We start from the raw sequence: 22,303 nt of genomic DNA on the forward strand, positions 1-22,303 counted from the left end.
CTGTATTATTGTGATGTGGACTACGGTGTTTTAGCACAATTTGTTGAAAAGACATTCCTTGGGGCGCCTGGGTGGCTCAGTCGGTTAAGCGTCCGACTTCGGCTCAGGTCACGATCTCGCGGTCTGCGAGTTTGAGCCCCGCGTCGGGCTCTGGGCTGATGGCTCAGAGCCTGGAGCCTGCTTCCGATTCTGTGTTCCCCTCTCTCTCTGCCCCTCCCCTGTTCATGCTGTGTCTCTCTCTGTCTCAAAAATAAATAAATGTTAAAAAAAAAAAAAAAAAGGCATTCCTTTCCAATTAGACTGTTTTTGGACCTGTTTTTGGATTATCAAATCAGCTGGCCATGTAAGTTCGGCTATCTTTCTGGGTTCTCAGTTCTGCCCCACTGATTGGTGTGTCTGTCCTTTTACCAAGACCACATTCTCTTGCTTACTGTAGCTTTATAGCAGTGTTGGGATTTTGGAAGTGCAAGCCCTCCAACTTTTTCTTTTTCAGAATTGTTCTGGCCCTTCTAGGTTCTTTATATTCCCATTTCAATTTTGCAAGTTGCTACAAAAAAAAAAAAAAGAAAGAAAGAAAAAGAAAAAGCCTGCTGGTATGTTGATTAGGATTGTGTCCCAATTTTTAGATCAGTTTTGGGAAAATTGACATCTTAACAATATTGAGTCCTCTGATCCATGAGCGTAGCATCTCTCTGTTTATTTAGGTCTTCGTTATTTTCTCTGAGCAGTGTTCTGTAGTTTCCAGTGTTTAGATGTTGCACATACCATATTAAATTTCTTCCTCAGTATTTCATAGTTTTGAATACTGTTGTGAATGGAATTTTACTTTAAGTTTCATTTTTCAATTGTTTATTGCTCTTTTTTAATGTTTATTTTTGAGAAAGACCAAAAGTGTGAGTGGGGGAGGGGCAGAGAGGGGGACAGAGGATCTGAAGTGGGCTCCACACTGACAACAGCAAGCCCAGTGTGGGGCTTGAACCCATGAACTGTGAAATCATGACCTGAGCTGAAGTTGGACGCTCAACCCACTGAGCCACCCAGGTGCCCTCAATTGTTTATTGCTAACGTATAAAAATACTATTAACTTTCTTAACCTTATATCCTGTGAATTTACTGAACTCACATCTTAGTCCTCATAGCTTCTTCATAGATTACTTAGAAATTTCCACATACATGATCACATTATCTGTGAGTAATACAGCTTTACAGTTTCCTTCCAGTGTGTATGCACTCCCTCCCTCCCTCCCTCCCTCCCTCCCTCCCTCCCTCTCCTTCCTTCCTTCCTTCCTTCCTTCCTTCCTTCCTTCCTTCCTTCCTTCCTTCCTTCTTTCCTCTTTTATTCTTTCTTTCTTTCTTTCTTCTCTCTGTCCTTCCCTCCCTCTCTCCCTTTTCTTTCTTTCTCTTTTCTTTCTCTCCCTCTCTCTCTTTTCTTTTTCTTTCTTTCTTTCTTTCTTTCTTTCTTTCTTTCTTTCTTTCTTTCTTTCTTTCTTTCTTTCTTTCTTGTCTCTGTCCTTCCCTCCCTCTCTCCCTTTTCTTTCTTTCTCCTTTCTTTTCTTTCTCTCCCTCTCTCCCTCCCTCTCTTTCTTTTCCTTTCTTCTTTCTTTCTTTCTTTCTTTCTTTCTTTCTTTCTTTCTTTCTTTCTTTCTTTCTTTCTTGTCTCTGTCCTTCCCTCCCTCTCTCCCTTTTCTTTCTCTTTTCTTTTTCTTTCTTTCTTTCTTTCTTTCTTTCTTTCTTTCTTTCTTTCTTTCTTTCTTTCTTTCTTTCTTTCTTTCTTTCTTTCTTTCTTTCTTTCTTTCTTTCTTTCTTTCTTTCTTTCCTGTCTCTGTCCTTCCCTCCCTCTCTCCCTTTTCTTTCTTTCTTTCTTTCTTTCTTTCTTTCTTTCTTTCTTTCTTTCTTTCTTTCTTTCTTTCTTTCCTTCCTTCCTTCCTTCCTTCCTTCCTTCCTTCCTTCCTTCCTTCCTCCTTTCCTTTCCTTTCCTTTCCTTTCCTTTTTTCTTTTCTTTTCTTTTCTTTTCTTTTCTTTCCTATACTGCAGTTACTAGCACCTCCATTACAACGCTGAATAAAAGTGGTGAGAATGATCATCCTCGTCTTGTTCTTGACCTTACGGGGAAAGCATAAGGTCCTTTTGCCATTAGGAATGATGTCAGAGGTTTGGGGTAGAGATCCTAAGTCAGTTTAAATGAGTTACCTTCTAGTCTTAGTTTTCTGAAGGTTTTTATTGTATAGTAATGTTGAACTTTGTCAAGTGATTTTGTCGTATCTGTATTTTTGCCTATATTCATTTAATGTGGTGAATTACATTGATTTTTTAAAAATTGTTTTAAATCTTTATTTATTTTTGAGAGAGAGACAGAGTACGAGCGGGGGAGGAACAGAGAGAGAGGGAGACACCGAATCTGAAACAGGCTCCAGGCTCCGAGCTGTCAGCACAGAGCCCAACGCGAGGCCTGAACCCACGAACCATGAGATCATGACCTGAGCTGAAGTCGGACGCTTAACCGACTGAGCCATCCAGGGATCCCTGAATTACATTGCTTTTTAAAAGAAATGCATGAATCTGTATTTCTGGGATAAACCCTACTTGGTCATGATGGTTTTTTTTTTTTTTTTTTTAATATATGGTTAATTCTAGTTGCTAATTATTTGTTAAGGATTTTGTATCTATGTTCATGAGAATTACTGGCTTATACATACTATTTTCTTGTGTTGTCTGTTTTGTTTTGATGTGAGATTAATATTGGCCTCAAAAAAATGAGTGGAGAAATCTTCTGTCATCGTGTACTTCCTGAATGTCTACGTAGGAGTGGTGTTATTTCTTCCCTAATGTTTGATGGAATTCACCAGTGAAGACATCTGGACCCAGGGTTTTCTTTGTTGGAAGATTTTGAATTACAGAAAAACATTAAATGTATATATAGGGCTATTCAGGTATTCTGTTTCTTCTTCAGTCACTTTTGTAACTTTTTTCTTTCAAGAAATTTGCCCATTTCATCTAAGTTATCAAATGTGCTGGCCTCAAATTGATCTTAGCATTATTTATTTATTTATTTATTTATTTATTTATTTATTTTGTTTCATTTGTCTTTCTTTTTTCCTTTCTTTCTCTTTCTTTCTTTATCTCTGTCCCCCTCCCTCTTTCTTTCCTTTTCTTTCTTTCTTTCTTTCTTTCTTTCTTTCTTTCTTTCTTTCTTTCTTTCTTTCTTTCTTTCTTTCTTTCTCTTCCTTCCTTCCTTCTTCCCTCCCTCCCTCTTCCTTTTCTTTTCTTTTCTTTTCTTTTCTTTTCTTTTCTTTTCTTTTCTTTTCTTTTCTTTTCTTTTCTTTTCTTTTCTTTTCTTTTCTTTTCTTATTATTGTTTTTCTTTCCTGTCGATCTGGCTACCAATCTGGTACCATTGGTTCAGTTTGAAGAACTTACTTTAACATTTCTTGCAGTACAGATTTCCGAGTGGTGAATTATTTCAGTTTTTGTTTATCAAAAAAGTCTTTATTTTGGGGCGCCTGGGTGGCGCAGTCGGTTAAGCGTCCGACTTCAGCCAGGTCACGATCTCGCGGTCCGTGAGTTCGAGCCCCGCGTCAGGCTCTGGGCTGATGGCTCGGAGCCTGGAGCCTGTTTCGGATTCTGTGTCTCCCTCTCTCTCTGCCCCTCTCCCGCCCGTTCATGCTCTGTCTCTCTCTGTCCCAAAAATAAATAAAAAACATTAAAAAAAAAAATTAAAAAAAAAAAAAAGTCTTTATTTTGCCTTCAGTTTTTCCATGTGAGCCCTTTTTGAAAATGCCTTTTTGGAAGTATAATAGACATACATTTAAACTGCATATTTGAAGTACACACCGTGATAAGTTTTGATATATGTATACATCCATAGAACCATCACTATAGTCAAATGAAGTAATACATCCATCATCTTCAGATGTCTTTGTGCTCCTTTGTAATTTCTTTTCCTGTCCCTCCATTACGTATCTTTTGGCAACCACTGGTCTGTTTTCTGTCATTGAAAATTAGTTTCCACTTTCTAGAATTTTTGTGTAAATGTAGTCATATGGTGTGTACTCTTTTTTGTGTGGCTTTTCCCCCCATTCAGCGTAATTATTTTGAGATTGATCCATGTTACTGTGTGTGTACAAACATTGGTTTATTCCATCCTATTGATAAGTAGGACTCCACAGTAAGGACATACCACCGTTTATCTGTTCACTGTTGATGGATGTTGTGTTGCTTCCAGCTTTGGGTTATTACAAATGAAGTTACGATGAACATTCATGTACATGCCTTTTTGTGAACGCACGTCATCGTTTCTTTGCGGCGACGGACTACATTGTGTCCCCACCCCTTCACATGTTGAAGCCCTAACCCCTAATATGACTGTATAGGGCCTTTACAGAGATAATTAAGGTTAAACGAGGTCATAAAGGTCAGGCCCTAATCCAGTAGGACTGGTGTCCTTAAAAGAAAAGGAAGTGACATCAGAGCTTTCTCTGTGCTGCACAGAGTAAAGGCCACATGGGGACCCAGCAAGAAGTAAGAGTCTTCATTCCAAGGAGAGAGGCTTTGCCAGAAACCAACCGTGCTGACACCTTGCTCTTTGACTTCCAGCCTCCACAACTGTGAGATAACAGATGTCTGTTGTTTAAGCCACCCAGCTGCCGGGACTTTTCTTTGGCAGCCTGAGCAGACTACGACATTGGATAAATATCGGGTTGGAATGACTGGGTCATATGCTGGTGTACGTTTACCTTTTAAAGAAACTTCCAGTTTTCCACATGGTTGCCCTATTTTACACTCCTGTGAACCTTATGTGAAGGTCTCATTGCACTGCATCGTAGCCAGCACTTGCTATGATCAACCTTTTAAACTTTAGCCCTTCTGAAGTGAGTGTAGGGGCAGCCCACCGTGGTTTTGATTTGCATTTCCCAAACGACTAATGATGTTCAGCATCTTTTCATGAAGTTCTTTGCCATCGGTATACATAGATTTTTTGGATGAAATGTCTGTTCAGATTTTTTGCCCGTTTTTTGGAAGAGCAGATTTTAAAATTTTTGATAGTTTAATTTCTCAGTGTTTTTCTTTTCTGATCATGCTGTTGGTGTCATAGCTAAGCAAACTTTGCCTAATCTAAGGTCACAAAGATTCGCTTCTGCAGTTACTTTTGGAGTTTGTGTGCTTTGGGGCTTTATATTAGTCTGTGGTCCATTTCATATTAGTTTTTGTACATGGTACGAGGTATGGATGGAAATTCATTGTCTCGCATGTGGATATTCAGTATTCCTGCAACATTTGTTGAAAACAATACCCATGCCTTTATAACTGTGGAAAAATAGTTGACTAAATATGTGTAGATCTATTTTTGTAATGTCTCTTCTCTTCCGTTTCTTTCTTTGTCGATCCTTACATCAGTACCCCATTGTTTTCTTATTTCAATCCTTCTCATTATTTTCATTGTAATCTAATGAGTTTTGAAATCAGGTAGTATAAGTCTTCCCATTTTTTTTTCTTTTTCAAAGTTGTTTTGACAGGTCTAGGTTCTTTGCACTTACATTTCGATTTTACAATCACTTTGTCAATTTTCTACCAGAAAAAGGCCTGCTTGAACTTTGAACGATATTGTATTTGATCTACCGATCAATGTTGGAGGAGAGTTGAATTCTTAACAGTTTTGAGTCTTTCAGTCTATGAGCATAGACTACTTCTCTGTTTATTTAAATCTAATTTAATTCTGTCACTAATGTCTTGTAGTTTTCACTGTATAGCTCTTCCACATTGTTATTAGATTTATCCCTAAGCATTTATATTTTTATGCTTTTGTAAGCAGTATTTTAAAATTCCAGTTTCCAACAAAAGTAATAACAGTGTGTTGTGGGGACTGTAAATTATGTACAAAGAAAATGTCTGCCAACAATAGCACAAAAATTTCAGTTTCTGATTGTATGTTGTTCGTATATAGAAATACACTGATACTTGTGTATTCACCTTGACTTCTGTGACCCTAAGTCACTTATTAGTTCTAGTTGCTTCTTTGTAGATATTGTTGTATTTTCTGCAAAGATGGTCATGTCATCAGTGAATAAAGGCGGCTTTAATTCTTCTTCTCCAATCTGGATGCCATCTCTTCCTCCCACGCTCCCTGCCTTGCCTGTCCTTCCTTCCGGCTTATTGTGTTGGCTTGAACCTCTAGATGGATGTTGACTAGAGGTGGTGGGGGTGGAAATCCTTGCCTGTTCTCAGTATTAGAGGGGAAGCGTTCATTCTTGTTCACAGTTACATACGTTAGCCATGTGCTTTGTAGATGCCCCTATGAATTTGAGGCCCTGTGCCATGAGATGAAGCAAAGTGAGTGATGTGCACGCGGTGTTGTGGGAAGAGGCCGCTGCCGACCTTCTGACAGTTCGTCAGAAGGAGGATCGTTTGCCTCCAGAGCGTGGTTGACCACGGGTGGCTGTAACTCTGGAAAGAAAAACCTCCGGCAAGGGCGGGGGCGGGTGGGGGGGGGGTGGCTGTTAATTTCCCTCTGGGCTTTGCAGCCACATTAGACAACTGTTGCTGTATTGTGTTTTCATTTTTATTCAGTTAGAAATACTTGCTGATTACCTTTTTTATGTCTGCTTGGTCCATGGATTACACAGGAGTGTGCTATTCAGATGCGACATACTTGGGAGTTTTCCAGATATCTCTTATTGATTTTTCATTTAGCTCTGTTGTGGCACAGAACATACATCGTATGTTTGAATCCTTTTAAGTTTATTGAGACTTGTTTGACGTCTTCGAATGTGGTCTATCTTGGTAAATGTTCTGTGTGTAATTGAAAAGAATGTTTATTCTGCTGTTGTTGGGAGTAATGTTCTATACATCTCAATTAGACTGAGTTGGTAAATAGTGTTATTCAAGGCTTCTATATCCATTCTGATATTTCTGTCCATTTGTTCCCTTAGTTAAGAGCAGCTGATTGAAATTTGTGACTAGAGGAGTGAATTTGTCTTATTTCCCTTTTTTAAAAAAAATTTTTTTCTTAATGTTTATTTTTGAGAGAGACAGAGTGTGAGTGGGGGAGGGGCAGAGAGAGAGAGACAAAATCCAGAGCAGCCTCTAGGCTCTGAGCTCCGAGCTGTCAGCACAGAGCCTGACGTGGGGCTCAAACCCATGAACTGTGACATCATGACCTGAGCCGAAGTCAGACGCTTAACCAACTGAGCCACCCAGGAGCCCTGTCTTAGTTCCCTTTTTAAGTGCTATTTGTTTTCCTTCATTTATTTTGAGGCTCTGTTATTAGGTGAATAACTGTTGAGGATTGTTATGTTTTCCTGATGAATTGACTTTTTAATCATTATGAAAAGACTCTCTTTATCCCTGGTAATATTCTTTATTCTGAAGTCTACTCTGTCATTAACCTAGGCTTTCCTGGTTTACTTTGATTACTGCTACATGATACATCTTTTTCCATGTTTTCTACTTTTAACCTATGTGTGTCTTTATATTTAAAATGTGTTTCTTGGGGTGCCTGGGTGGCTCAGTAAGTTGAGTGTCTGACTTTGGCTCAGGTCATGATTTCACGGTTCATGGGTTTGAGCCCCGTGTGGGGTTCTGGGCTGACAGCTGGGAGCCTGGAGCCTGCTTCCGATTCTGTGTCTCCCTCTCTCTCTGCCCCTCCCCCACTCATGCTCTGTCTGTCTCTACCTCTCAAAGAAACGCAATAAAAAAATTTTTAAGTGTGTTTCTTATAGGCAGCACTTTGGTTGGATCTTGATGTTTTAGTTTAATTCTGTATAATAATCTTTTCCTTCGAACTGGTGTATTTATCCTATTTTAATTAAATGCAATCATTGGTATGGTTGGGTTTAAATTTGCCATCTTGCCATTGTTTTTCTTTGTTACATCTATTCTCTTTTCTCCTTTTTTTGTTTTTGTTTTAACCCCCACTTTTCCCTTGGATTAATTTAGTGTTAATTTCATCTTATGTGTTTTGTTGCCTTTTTATTTAAAAAAAATTTATTGTTTTATTTTATTTTTTGAGAGAGAGAAAGAGGGAAAGAGTGTGGGGGAGGGGAGAGAGAGAGGGAGAGAGAGAGAATCCCAAGCAGGCTCCACGCTGTCAGCACAAAGCCAGATGCAGGGCTTGAACTCACAAACCATGAGATCATGACCTGAGCCGAAATCAAGAGTCAGACACCTAACTGACCGAGTCACCCAGGCGCTGCTGTTTTTTTGGCTTTTTTAGTCTTTGGATTTGTGTCGTGGTTTATTTTTGGTGGTTGCTTAGAGTTTATAGTCTACATCTTTGTCTTATCAGCCTGTGGTCAAGTATTGAATCTCTTTTTATATTGTATAAGCATTTCACAATATGCAGATTTCCAGTTTGTCCCTTCTTAATCTTTGTGCTATTGTTGGCAGACATTTTCTTTGTACATAAATTACAGTCCCCACAACACACTGTTATTATTTTTGTTGGAAACAGCAAATTATTTTGAAAATACTTTAATAATAGAAAAGTATGTCCTGTTTCCCCCACATAGTTATTATTGCCATTGCTTTTCAATCTTTTTTTTTTTATTTTTTATTTTTTAACGTTTATTTATTTTTGAGACAGAGAGAGACAGAGCATGAATAGGGGAGGGGCAGAGAGAGAGGGAGACACAGAATCCGAAACAGGCTCCAGGCTCTGAGCTGTCAGCACAGAGCCCGATGCGGGGCTCGAACTCATGGACTGTGAGATCATGACCTGAGCCGAAGTCAGACGCTTAACCGACTGAGCCACCCAGGCACCCCAGTGCTTTTCAATCTTTTATGTTGATTCCAGTCAGTATAATTTTCTTCTTGCCTTAAGGACTTACAATTTTTGTTTTCAACAGTCACGCATATTCCAAGGAACTTAATTGGAGAAAAATGGTGTTTTGTATTTACCCAATCATATGCCGTTTCTTCCTTCATCCCTGGAGTTCTGACTTTTCCTCTGCTGTTATTACTCTTTAGCCTAAAAACTGCCTTTAGCATTTGTTGTACATAGAGCAGGTCTGCTGACGATAGATCGACTTGGTTTTTCTTCCCCTGTGAAGGTCTCCATCCCACCTTCATTTCTGAGGATATTTCTGTGTCTGTAACATCCTGGGTCGACACTCCTTGTCACTGCTTTCACTGTGCCCACGGTCTTCTGGCCTCCATAGTTTCTGGCAAGAAGTCTGTCAGAACAGACACAGACTGCTGTCCCTGTGATGCTTCAGTTTTCTCCCCTGGGGGTCTCAAGGTTTGTCCTTTGAACTTTGCAGCAGTTTGATTGTGATGTGTGGGGCTTGATTTTCCTTGATTTCATCTTCTTTGTGGCTTGTGGAGCCTCTCGACTCTAAGTTTATGCCTTTTACCAAATTTGGGCACTCTCAGTCAACAAGTATATATATTTTCTCTATTCCGCTGTCTTTCCCCTCTCCTTTAGGAACTCCCATGACAAAAATACTTAGGCTTTGATAGGTCCCTAAGGGTCTATAAATTTTTTCTTCGGATCGTATCATTTCTGTTGATCTGTCTTCGAGTTCACGGAGTCTTTCTCACTCCCGTTTTGTTATTGAGTTTATTCTTTGTTGTTGTTTTTTCCAGTTCTAAAATTTCTATTTAAAACAATATGTAGTTTCTAGTCTCTGTTGCCACCATCTATCCATTCATTTCAAGAGTGTTTGTGTTTATGTCATTGAGGATTATTATAATAGCCGTTAATTATATCTGATGATTCCAACATCTAGGTCACTTCAGGGCCGATCTCTATCATTTCTCTTTTGTCATGCTTACTATTTACATTTTCCTAGTTCTTTATATGTCAAATAATTTTGGAATATATCCCGCACATTTTCAATATTAGAAGATCCTGGACCCTATTACAGGCCTATGAGAATAGCAATTTGTCTTAACAGGCAACCAAGCCTGTTAGATTCAGTTTGCAGGTTCCTTCTCCCTTTTGTCGGGCAGTGGTTCTGTTTTCTTTGCAGTATTCAAACTCTTTGTGATGCGGGGCCACTAAGGGGTTGGTTTCAGACTTGGGCAGTGGGTATATGGTATTCTGCTTCCCAGAGCTTCGGCTGTGCTTCTGTGATTGGACTCCATGAATGTATTGCTTAGGGATTGTCCCGGGGTGCATGTCAGTTCACACAAAGAACTAGAGCATTCTCAGCTCCGTCCTCTTGGAATTTCTCCCATGCGACGTGTCTTCCTGGGTCCTCCTTTCCTGGTCCGTCTGCCCAGAGAAATGACTTTGTCTCAGACTTAGTCTTCTGTCTTGTCACAGTATCTGTAACAGGGATCCCTTTCAAGACGAAGTACCCAGAGAAAATAGAGGAAAAAAGAAATGTGGATCTTCCTTACCGTTGTCATAATAAAGGCTCTTTTCCCCAGCTCTTCTATTCAGATGCTTGCTCCCTAGGTTTTAGGTACTTGATCTGCACCCTCAGTGCACGGCAGAACTGCTGTTGGGCTGGCATTGGGTCAGTGCAGGAGAGCAAATGGACACATTGGAAAATGTCCCCCGTATTCTCTGGCTTACCAGGGCCCATTTTCTTGTTCCTTTGACCAGAACGACAGATTAATATCGGAATTTTTGCTGTTTGTGCCCACCGTGTAGTTACGTTTTTTTCAGTAAGTCCACTAGTCAAAGTCAGGAGTTAAGAGACCGCAAACGAGCCACCCCCATCCCTACGCCCCACAAACCTAGGACCTTATTGATTTCCCTCCCCAGCCCACTTGCTGTTATTTACTCTTGAAAGCCTTCAGGTAGTTGCTTCTTGAATTTTGTCCAGAGCTTTTAGTTATAATTGGTGGGCGAGAGTAAGAGGCCATCGTGGGCTTACTCCATTTTGGGTTAAAACTAGATTTCATCTTCAAATCCGGTCTGTTTTTCTCACTGGTATATTTTGAACGATTTCAGTTGCTATGTCTTCTAGTTCACTAATGGTTTTGCAGTGTCTCATTTGCTATTAACACCATCTAATGTATTTTTCATCTCAGACATTGTGTCTTTCAGGCCGACGTCCTCCACGTCCCTCCTAACCGTGATCACTCTTGCCTCCTTTATAGGCACCGGTGTGGTGCCGACATCTGTCATCCGTGTCACTTTTGCTTATGTGGGTTTGAAGACCATAATCTGAGTGATGTGGTTGCTCCTTGTTTCTAGGCCCTTTCTATGGACAGAGCTAGGGGATGTTTCTGTTATTAAGAAAAAGTACATCAGGGGCACCTGGCTGGCTCAGTTGGTAGAGCGTGCGACTCTTAATCTTAGGGTTGTGACTTCAAACGCCATGTTGGGTGTACAGATTACGTAAACAAAATCTTAAAAAAGAAAGAAAAGGGAAAAAAAGAAAAAATATATCATTGTGTATACTGATTTTCCTAATGCAAATTTAGGATTATAGAATTTTTCTTTAATTTCTTGGTTTTATTTATTTTCTCTTTTTTTATACTGGAAATTTTTATTTCTGTCTGCATTTGCACAATTTTTTTGGTACATGTCAATGCTAGCTGTGCAGTGACTGAAGGCAGTTTAATATTTCTTGTGGTTCTTTTTGTCCATAATGTATGTCTAGTGTATGTCTAAATTACTGATTTTCCGTTCAGAATGTACATTCATCTAAGGATGTGCCATTAAATGACTATGCTTTTAATGTTTCCTAAAATAAATCCGATTTACGTGGTTAAGCTACCAGCTCAATACACGGTTAGTTTTATCAGCTTAATTTTGCTCTCACATTTTAGAGACTGCTTTCAGTTAATTTTGTTGCATAATTTTATAAAATATATACATGGCTCTAAAGAAGGGATGGGAAAGCCGGTGGGCCTGGTCTGGCCTGCTGCCATTTATACGGTCCTGGAGCTGAGAACCATTTCTGTGTTCTGAGATGGCTGTAACATACACATGTGGGTGCACATGCACGCACGCACACGCACACGGAAGAGAATGTAGCCGTGACTGTATGTGGCCCCAGACTGCAGAATAGTTACCGTCTGGCCCTTTACAGAAGCCCTAAAAGTTCCACCTCTACTCCTGTCTCCGCCATTCTGTTCTCTTCCTCTGTTCATTCATTTATTTAGTTCCTGGTTTATCTTCCTGCCGTTTTTAATGGATGTAAACACACACACACACACACACACACACACACACACACACGTTCCCATCGCCTCTTCCACTGACTTACACGTGTGTTTTCCACCACCTGCTCTTCGCACCAGGCAGTATGCCTTGGAGGGCGCCCCGTAGCTAGGCAGGTGGACAGGCTGCGCTGTCTCCAGCCCGTGGCATTCTGGAGTGTGGATGCGCCAAGGTTTACTCAGCTGGTCCTTTGTGGACGTACATTTGCGTCGTTTGTAGAAGTATTGCTGCTTTCAGCGGCGGCGTACTTACACCTTTGTGGGGTTTTGCCAGTGTACCTTTGGGACCGTTCCTACAAGTTGGTTTGCTGGGTCATGCACATTGCTGAGAAACAAGGCATATGTTATTTTGCTCGATGTTGCCCCAGTTCTCTCCGCAGGGATTGTAGCGTTTTGTGTTTCTGTCAGTAGTGTGTGCAGTTAGCTCATGCCCCACAGCCACTTAATGGAGTGTGTTGTCAAACTGGGACTTTGGTAATTTGATAGGTAAGAAATGGTGTCTCTGTGTGATTTGAATTTGCATGTCTCATTATGAGCAAGATCAAAGGACCAATTGCGCTTCCTTTTATATGAATTCTCTGTTCACTTTTCTTGCCTTTTTTTGTAGATGTGCTGGGTCTTTCTCATCTGTTTTGAGAACCTGTGTATTAGGGATAGTAACCTTTGCCTCTGAGACAAGTTGCAAATTTTCCTCCTGATTGTCTTTTTTACTTTTTTATTGGCTTGCTTTTCATGCCGTACAATAGTTCTTAAAATTATTATGATTTTCATGTAGCCAGGTTAACCTGTGTTTTTCTCATTGCTTCTGGCCTCAGAGTCATGACTGGGAGCGATTCCCCCAGCCCCAGGGGGAATAGAAAAACTTAATCGTGTCTTCTTTTCTACTTTTTTAAAATGTCGATTTCTGATCCTTCCTGAATTTATCAGCAGAGTGCTTTTGGTGCACACTGTGCCTTGTGATTGGCTACTTGTGTGAATTTAAGCTATAGAAACCGGCCCTTTGCTCACCTCTCCAGCTTGCCTTCATGCAGAGACTCCTGACCTCTTAGCATTTGCAGAGACCCAGATGTTTATTTTCGGGGAGAAGGAATGGAAGTGTGGGGAGAAGGGACTTAAGCGAGGACCCGGAGCTCCATGCTGGGACTCTGGTTCTAGCCGGCCCTGGAGGAGAAGGTTTGTGAGCGTCTGGTGCACATCGGCCCCTGAGCCGGGCACAGTCACAGCTTTTGTTTGCTTCCAGGCTGCGGCCCGGTTGTCCCCCACTTACAGGTGTGGAGGCTGAAGCAGAGGGGTGGGGTTTGCCCGGGACCTCAGAGTCAGCAACAGGCCATCGGGCTGGACACCGAGGTGGCCGCCGGGGACCTGGGGCCCTCTCACTGGGGAGGGAGGCCTCTGGCGGCCTCCACGGGGCCAGCGATGATGCGGCATTGAGCACAGCGCTCTGCTTCTGTCTCCCACCCCCACCACCGTCTCACGGTTCCCAGGGAGTCAGGTCTCCTTCGTCTCCCGTGTCCAGGGCCACAGGCGGACCCTGTGAATGGTGCCTGACGGGGCCAGTGGCGGCGGCTTCACGTGTGCTGGCTCCGCCCCAAGTGCCGGGATATTGCTGGGAGCCGGAGACCTCCGTGTGCCTACTTTGCAAACTTTCCTTTTGTTCACAAATCCGGTGGTTAATCCAGCACACCTGAGTAATGTCCGCAGCCCGCAGACCCTGCACTGCCCAAAGGCAACCCAGTGTCGCAGATGCACGGTCCTGTGGGGCAGGCGGGTGGCTGAGGGAGCACGGTGTCCCGCGGGAGCCAGAGCAGTGTCTCCCCTTGCGTTTCCTCAGGTTTGGGTGCAGGGGAGTGGTGGGTGGGGTCAGGGGGCCAGTACACCCCAGTCTTCTGTCGCTCTGAGGTCCAGCAGCGCTCAGAGGCAGAGGTTCGCCCCTGTAGTCCAGGCCTCCCGTGGTGACGACCAAAAGGCCAGGACCCGAGCCTAGCCTGCGCCCCAGCCCCACATACTTGGGAAGTGGCAGGGACACGAGGAAGGGAAATCTGTGCTTTGGATGAACCAGAGTCAGCCCGGAGTTTCCCAGGTCTGTCCGGAGGACCAGACAGTCGTGGGATTTCAGGGATGTCTGGTGATTTTCATCTTGCCTGAATCTGCCATGGTGTGGATCACGTCTGCCACTTGCCCCAGAGCCAGAAACCTTCAGCCCAGTATCTGCTTACCTGACAGAGGCCCCCGGGTGCCACAAGAGTCTGAGCGAGGCTCCCTTCCGGATCCTGCCGGTGAGGGCTGCGCGGCGCCGTCCCACGCCCCTGGGATGGGATGTACCAGCTGTCAGTGTAATTAAGGTCGCCATAAAACCCACCAGCTAGACACACAGATGGTTTCTCTGCTCTTTGCCGGGGCAGGAGCAGTTGTGAAGGCGAGTAAATCATGTTCGGCAGCGATCACTTCAAAGGTCAGCCTTCTTACAGCAGCGTTATTGGCAGGGATCGCCCGTCACACGGCTTGTTTCCCGGCCATTCAGTTTTATGGCGCCCCGATGAATTGGGCCGTTTCCATCCATTCTCAGGAAATGTGCAGAACAATGGTTTCCATTCTTCTGGAAAGTTTGTCTTGGGAGGCAGGTGTGGCACGCACAAGCCGAGGGCTGAGGGCCGGCACCTTGCTCCTCCCGGGCCTTCATGTCACCCTCTGGCTGTCCTCATGAGGTAATTTATGTGGAACCCCGGGCCAGTGCCGCTTCCTGGGCACTCAGGGAGAGAGAGCCCTCTCCTTCCTCCGTCCTTGCCTGGGTCAGTGTGTTTCCCGAGCCCCTGTGGGGGTCACCGTGCAGTGGCTGGAGGGGGGCTGCAGTGAGAAGGCCAGAGCCGCCCGCAGGAGCTCACGGCCCTGCCCGGGAGCTGGGAACCGCCCAGCGTCTGTGGGTGCTCTCCGGTGGCCATTCTGTGTGGGCCACTCCGTGCCCCCAGAGAGGAAAGGCTGCCCAGTGCACGGGCCACTTCCAGGGACATAAGTCGGGCCAGACATACTCTTCTCTTGACATTTACTGCCCCGGCCATCTCTGGATTCCCTGCTCCTCCCCCGAATGGTGGGGATGGAGAGGGCTTTGGGATAAGGGGAAGGAGGGCGTTGAGGACTGATGCGGCCTAGGCAGATAGAGGCCTGGGGTGGCTGGTGGGGAGGGTGTCGAAGTGAGGGTGACTGTCATGGCACTGGGGTGGGAGGAGCTGGCGAAGAGACGGCTCCAGAGCTGTGATTATGGGGCACCACTCCCTCCCCTCCCCTCTCTTCCCCACCAAAGTGGATTCCAAACCTGGCCTTGGGGTGGTGCTGTTGTGAGTCCGGATGCTGTGCAGACTCACGGGATTGGATACTGGAGACTTCTAGGGCACGCAGGCCCCCTCCCCGGGCCCCAGCCTCAGACTGGGCAGAGGGGCATCTGGCAGCACCCCTGCTGAGCCCCTCTGGCTAGGGGCAAGGAGACTCCCTCCCCTCTGGGAGGCTCAGGGCTGGGGAGTGGCCATGGGCTGCCTTTCTGCCTTGTGTCCAGAGGCCTGCAGGGCCGCCTTCTCTTTTCTGTGTCCGTGCCACTTTGCGGGCTTCAAGGGGCTTACCCTGCGGTAGCCTTACCTGGGAGTTGCTTCTGAAGAAGCTCAGAGAACAGCTATTTGTCCCTCCCCTCCCCCAGGAAGCTGTCCCCTAATTTATGGAGGTAGGAAGTGGCCAGTAGGAGGTTGGATTGTGGGCCCAAGGGAAGCAGCAGGGACAGGGAGAAGCCCGGCCCCCTGACGGTGGGACTTGGAGCAAATCCCTGCATCTCTGAGCCTCAGTGTTCCTCATCTGGAGAATGGGTCTCAGAACTGCCTAAGTTGACTTTATAGAATGCTACACGTGACATGGATTTGACTTATGTACATTTGAAAGAGGACGATAAAACTTTGAAGGTGGTAAACTCCAATTTAAAGAAAAAATTGTCAAGACTTCTTATTTCACAGCCAACAACAGGCAGAGGGACGAGAGAACCGTGTGTATGCTGTGGCCACATGGTGGCGCCCAGGTAGCTGGTAAACAGGCCGGCCAAGAAGGCCTGAGGCCGCGTTGTACTGGCCTCTTGCTGAGTATTGCAATTGTAAGTCCTGAGGTCTGTGAGTTTGTTAAGTGGAGACACTTGTTAGTCCCCATACTGGGACCTGCCCCCAACCCGAACCAGTTGCTTTAGAATGGAAGGTGAGTGTGATCAAATGCTCTGGAGAAAACAGAACCGCTGGATACTCGATCGCATTGGTTTACAAGACAGGAGGCTATGAACTATTGGCCATGATGCTAGGAAGTAAAAAGTGTCTTTAAAGCTAATATATGTACTGTGGTTCTGCCTTACGGTCTCCAAGAGCTCTGGCTTTTTGCAATACAGTTACTACTCCAGAGAGAATAGGCTGCGGTTTTGTGGGCTTGAATTATGTGACGTCTTTAGAAGCAAGACCCTCAGTTGCTAGGCTCCTAGTTGGCTCAGTCAGTTAAGCGTCCAACTTCGGCTCAGGTCATGATCTCACCATTCACGGGGGTTTGAGTCCCGCGTCGGGCTCTGTGCTGACAGCTCAAAGCCTGGGGCCTGCTTCTGTGTCTCCCTCTCTCTCTCTCGGCCCCTCCCTGACTCATGCTCTGTCTTTCTCTCTCTCAAAAATAAATAAACATTAAAAAAAAAGAAAAAGAAGGAGAAGAAGCAGCAAGACACTCTCGTAACATGTGGCCTGGTATCAGCGGGCATCATTGATGCCCTTCCGGTGCCCTTGGGCGATGGGCCCTTCCCTGAGCTCACTTTCATCAGGCACTAGCTGCTGTCTCCAGGACTGGTGTGGTCTGAGAGGTCATCATGCCTCCCTGGGTAGCTCCCAGTTGGCCGTGCGCCAATAGATGTGGGGCAGGCACGTGGCAGGGAGGACCGTCTGTGGGGAGGGGCCACGAAGCCAGGCTGCGGGAGGTATCTCCTAGCAGCCCGGCACGGCCCTCGCTAAACCCCGTCTGCCGCCTGGGCTTTTCGTGGCACTCCCCGTGGGTGCCCGCCCTGTACTCGTGGGGCCCACAGCATGACAGATGCCATTTCTTGCAGGTGGTGAGAAGCTACAAGGCAACCATCCAGCAGACCTTGGACATCCTCTTCCTCCAGGAAGGCTCTGAGTTTCTGAGCAGCACGGACGCTTCGAGCCGGGACTCTGCTGACCGCACCATTATTGCCTGGGATTTCCGGAGCTCTGCCAAAATCTCCAACCAGATTTTCCATGTGAGAAACCTTATGTGGCATTGCTTTTCAGTTTGCTTCAGCTGTAGGCTGTATCTAAGTAGCCCTAGGCTGTCTGGGATCCCAGATCACTTCCTGTGGGAGATGGTTCAGCAGGCAGGCTCTTTAGAGATCGTCCAGGTGCCCGAAATCCCTGGGGTGGGGGTAGACAAGTGCAGAAAACAGCACCTCCATACTTCTCCTATGTGTCCCTTGCCCGGCATGGCCACCCCACAGGGGAAGGGTTTGGAGGGGCCCCCCGTCCGGATCGATGGAGGACAGCCACACAGCCCACGCACTCCTGCCTTCCCTCCACCACCCCATCCAGCCCACACGGGTTCCCGCCCCACCTTTGTTCAGTGCTTTTGGCAGGAACTGTGACTTGGAAGTTCAAGCCGCGACCTGAGGTTAGATCTGGTGTCAAAGTCCTGGATTCACCACTCACAAGCCGGGGACCCTGGGCCCATTATTTAGCCTTTTTGATTCTTGTTTTCCTCTTAGGAAATTGAGGATGAGAATATATTTACCTCATAGAGTGGTTTTGAGAATTGAAGGAAATAACACTTATAAAGGATGTAGCACAGTGCCAGACCCAGGAGGTGCTCCATAAACGCGTTACCTATTGTCACCATCACCACCATCGTCATTAACATTGTCACCGTCGCCGTCACCACCCTCATCACCACCACTGTCATCCCCACCGTCACCGTCACCATCCCCACCCTCATCACCATCACATTCATCACCATAATCATCGTCATCACCACCACCACCACCACCACCACCACCACCATCATCGCCATTAGGATCACCGTCACCTTTTAAGACTTCAGATAAGCCGTAGCTAATCTCTTCGGTGCTCCCCCCGCCAAATTAAAAAATATGTGTTAGGCGTACATACGTACCTTCCCCCCATCCCCGCATTTCCTCTTCTCGGAGGGTTCTAAGTGACCCTGCGCACACCAGCCTCCAGACCTTCACTGCAGGGTCCTGGTGCAACCTGGGGAGAAGCACCAGCTCCGGGAGGGGGCTGCGTGGGCGTGTCTGGCCACCCCGGCCTTCCGCGTCCGACAGCCCGTGCAGAACAGGCACCCAGGGGAGGTGGATGGGAGTGCCACATGGCAGGCCACTGACCCTCCTACAGACGCACCCGCTCACTTTCTGCGTGGGGAGCAGGTGCTGTGCTCGCAGAGCATGCCATGGAACTTGTTCCCAGGTCAGCGTGGCCTCTGAGGCTCTGAGGGACACAGAGTCTGCAGCTGTGTTCCAGCTGCCCCCACTTTGCTCTCTGAGGTGGGCTCCTGTAGACAGTGTGGCCTCAGGACAACACTTGGAATAAAGCAAAGGGCAGATGCCGTTGAGAAGGGAGTTGTTGGGGGCGCTCCCATGTGATGCAGCCCGTCAGACAGTGACGGCTCCTTGCCTTGTGCTTTGAACACTTTGCTCACGCCTTTGTCTTCTCCCCGGCCATCCACCTTCCCAGCTACTGTGCATGTGGGCCACGGGGGGGGGGGGGGGGGGGGGGGGTGGCCGGGGCCGGGCTGGGGCTTCCCCGAGGGCTCACCGTGGAGGTGGGGCGGGGGCGGGCGGGCGTGCAGACTTCTTTCCTGGCGCTTCGTGGCAAAGTACCGCGGTCGGTGGCTTCAAAACGAACACGTTCTCTCTCTCCGTCCTGGAGGCCAGATGTCTGTGATCATTCTCCCTGGGCTGAAATCGAGGTTTTGTCAGGGCGCACTGCTTCTGGAGGCTCAGAGGGAGTCTGCCCCCTCTTCCTCACGCTGGCCTCTTCAGACCCCTGCCACTGTATCTGTGAGTGTGATCGGCCGCCTCCCTTTACAAGGACACATGTGAGTGCGCTTAGGGCGGTAATAGAGGACGGCGTCCCCACCTCAAGATGCTTGACTAAATTATATCCGCAAAGGCACCCCCTCCGCCCTTTTGCCATATAAGGTGACATTCACCGGTCCCGGGAATCCGCAACATGGATGGGAGCGTGGGGGTCATTTTTCCGTCCACCACTAGGGCCGTGAACCAAGGGGTGCCAGTAAGGGCAGGAAAACAGATTACCGCCCAGAGCCTCCAGAAGGAACACGGCTCTGCTGACACCTTGATGTTAGCCCAGGGAGACCCATGGCAGACGCCTGACCTCCCGGACTCTAAGAGAATAAATGTGTGTAGTTTTAAGCCACCGAGTTTGTGGCATCTTGTTAAGCAGCCGCAGGAAAGCCGTGCAGACCTCTAAGGCCAGGCCTGGGGGTGGGGCCCAAGGCTCCAGGAGCAGGGCGCTGGGTGACGTGTCTGGCGGAGGCAGAAGGCCCAGCTGGGGCCTTTTTCCTGCCTCCCTGTGGCCTCACGTCTTTCAGGAGAGATACACCTGCCCCAGCCTCGCCTCGCATCCGCGGGAGCCCGTGTTCCTGGCACAGACCAACGGCAACTACCTGGCCCTCTTTTCCGCCGTGTGGCCCTACCGGATGAGCAGAAGGCGGCGCTACGAAGGGCACAAGGTACTCTGTTCCTCTGCCCCGGGTCAAAACGGAGCACCGGCCCCAGAGCCTCCTCCAGACGACAGCAGCGGTGGACTTGGGGCCCCGGAGTGCACAGACCTTCTTTCTGGGAGGATTCTGTTTTCCGTTCCGCAGGTGCCCACGTGCCACGTGGCCTGGTGGTCCCCAAAGGCCCTGGGCCACATCTGGCCCTGCCCCCAGTCCCCAGGGGCTGGGCGGGAAAGATTTTCCCCGACTTGTGGGCTCAATGGAGGCATGTCATGGGGGTGAGGGAGGGAGCACAGGACAGAACAGGGGAGGGGGCCTTTTCTGCATCTGTCCCCTTTCCCCACTGAGGCCTGCCTCACTGGGGCGGAAGGGGCCGGGGACCTGGTGGCTGTTGGCGAGGCCAGGTACCGTTGGCTGTGCTGAAGCTGTTCTAGCTGCGTTCCACTAAACTCCGTGAGACCAGATCCACGCTGGGACGCCGGCCTTCTGGCGGGAGCTCGGGCCTTGGCCTTGGGGATGCTGGGTGCCCTGCTCCAAGCCTCAGGCCGCTCCTCCACGGAGTGGGCACGGCGCCCCCCCCCCACCCCACCCCCGCCTCACGGGCTGCTTGGCGGAACAGCTGCCGTGTGGCCCGCTCACCCCGTGTTGCCTTCTACAGGTAGAAGGCTACTCAGTGGGCTGCGAGTGCTCCCCAGACGGTGACCTGCTGGTGACGGGCAGTGCCGACGGCCGAGTCCTGCTGTACAGCTTCCGTACTGCCAGCCGGGCACGCACGCTGCAAGGGCACGTGCAGGCCTGCGTCGGTACCACCTTCCACCCTGTGCTGCCCTCTGTCCTCGCCACCTGCTCCTGGGAGGGCGACATTAAGATCTGGCACTGAGCCTCCTGGAACAGAGCCTTCCGGATACCGGCCAGGCCCCAGGCTCCCATTCGTCCCCCGGGGGTGGGGGTGGGGGGTGGGGGGGTGGTGTGAGTAACCAGTGAGGTCGCCTCTGTGATCGGAGCTGGGTAGAAGGGGCCTCCACCACCCCCCCCCGAGCCTCAGTTTCCTCATCTGTAAAATGGGGACAGAGATCTGTTTGCCTCAGGGTTGTGAGAACTGCATTAGGTGACAGCACCTGGCGGGTGGCTGCTGATGCTCAATAAACATGAGCGTTTTGCTGTTTCTTAGGGTATTTCAGTGACAGACATGTACGGGCAGCTTCGTGGCACCTTCCCACTCCCAGGCCCTCTGGGGCTTGAGACAGAGACCAGGGGGAGCTTGAGATAGGGCAGCCCCCCCTCTGCTGATCCTGACCACGGAGTCCCTGGGGGCCAGGGGCCGTGGAGGGCCACGGGGGGGCTCCGGGTCTCAGGCCTGCCCTCAGGAACTCCGTGCTGGGGCACGACAGTCCTCTTCAGTGCCAAGGGGCCCAGCCTCCCCCACCCCCACCCCAAGCATGGCCCACAGAGTCCCACTGCCTGGAGGGGGTGTATACTGCTCCAGGGAAGGAGGGAGGTTCCTGAGGAGCCCTGCGGGGTCAGGCTGGCAGGAAGAGCCAGCGCCCTGGGGGGTCTAGGCAGGTAGGGGAGCCCTAGCACCAAATCCCACAGGCCACTCCAAGAGCCCCAGGATCCACCGAGGGTGACACTGGGAACCGGCAGATATCACAGCTCAGGGCAGGGGCAGGGGCGTCCCCGTGCCTCAGAAGTCTTGCCGGCAGAGGCAGACTGTGAGCTGGTGAGGAGGGCATCCCCAGCAGAGGAGTCAGTGAGGAAGGGCAGAGGCCCTGAGGACGAGCCCCGTGGCGGGGAGCCAAGGGAGAGGGAACCACGGGTGCCCAGCTTTGCCTCTCCAGCACCCGGCTTCTAGGCCGGCTCTACCGTCGGTGTAGCTGACGCTTCGTGAGTCATCTCTCCTCTCTGAGCCTCAGTCTCCCCATTGTAAAGTGGTGTCGGAACCCCCAGCCTGCAGGCTTGCTGTGTGGCTCCAAGGAGGTCACGTCCGTGGTGGGTGTCCGTACACTGGGGATTCCATTCCCTGGAAGGGGACTGGGCAGATTGGGAAGGGCATCTGGAGCTTGCAGAGGGCTGGTGCATAAATAGGTTTATTTCAGGTGTCTAACTTGCTCAGGGGTCCATGAATCGGGCCTTCCAGGCGGAGGGAAGGACAGCGCAGAGGCCCTGAGGGAGGTCTGATCCTGAGGTCCGATTCCTTTTCTAGCCTTCTCCCTGCCCCCACTGCCCCGCGCCGCATTCAGTGCAGAGCCCCCGGCAGGCAGTGGGTATTGAGCGGGTACAGCACCTGTTGTGCCTGAGCTGGGATTCAGGGAAGGCTGGGGCTGCGAGTGGGGCAGGAGCTGGGGAGCTCACGATCTTTCAGGGTGGTGAAAGAAGTGAACCCCTGGGCTCATGCAGGACGCAGGGTCCCAGGGACTGTCTGCTCC

General features: G+C 48.3%; 1 protein-coding gene across 10 annotated transcripts in view; it reads left to right on the forward strand.

The window, feature by feature from the left end:
• Window positions 1-21,042, forward strand: part of WDR25 (WD repeat domain 25) — a 140,310-nt gene extending 119,268 nt beyond the window's left edge. For 8 of the 10 annotated variants that reach the window (XM_058740707.1, XM_058740709.1, XM_058740706.1 and 5 more), the window contains 3 exons: window positions 17,218-17,388; window positions 19,749-19,889; window positions 20,536-21,042. In XM_058740707.1, the coding sequence (XP_058596690.1) occupies window positions 17,218-17,388; window positions 19,749-19,889; window positions 20,536-20,757 (534 nt within the window). In that variant the 3' untranslated portion in view covers window positions 20,758-21,042. Of the gene's footprint in view, window positions 1-17,217; window positions 17,389-19,068; window positions 19,890-20,535 lie in introns of those variants that run through there. The other 2 variants (XM_058740711.1, XM_058740712.1) reach the window with 2 other exon arrangements.
• The last annotated feature ends 1,261 nt before the right edge of the window (window positions 21,043-22,303 follow it).

The sequence above is a fragment of the Neofelis nebulosa genome, chromosome 7, assembly GCF_028018385.1.
Source record: "Neofelis nebulosa isolate mNeoNeb1 chromosome 7, mNeoNeb1.pri, whole genome shotgun sequence".
Lineage (NCBI taxonomy): Eukaryota > Metazoa > Chordata > Mammalia > Carnivora > Felidae > Neofelis > Neofelis nebulosa.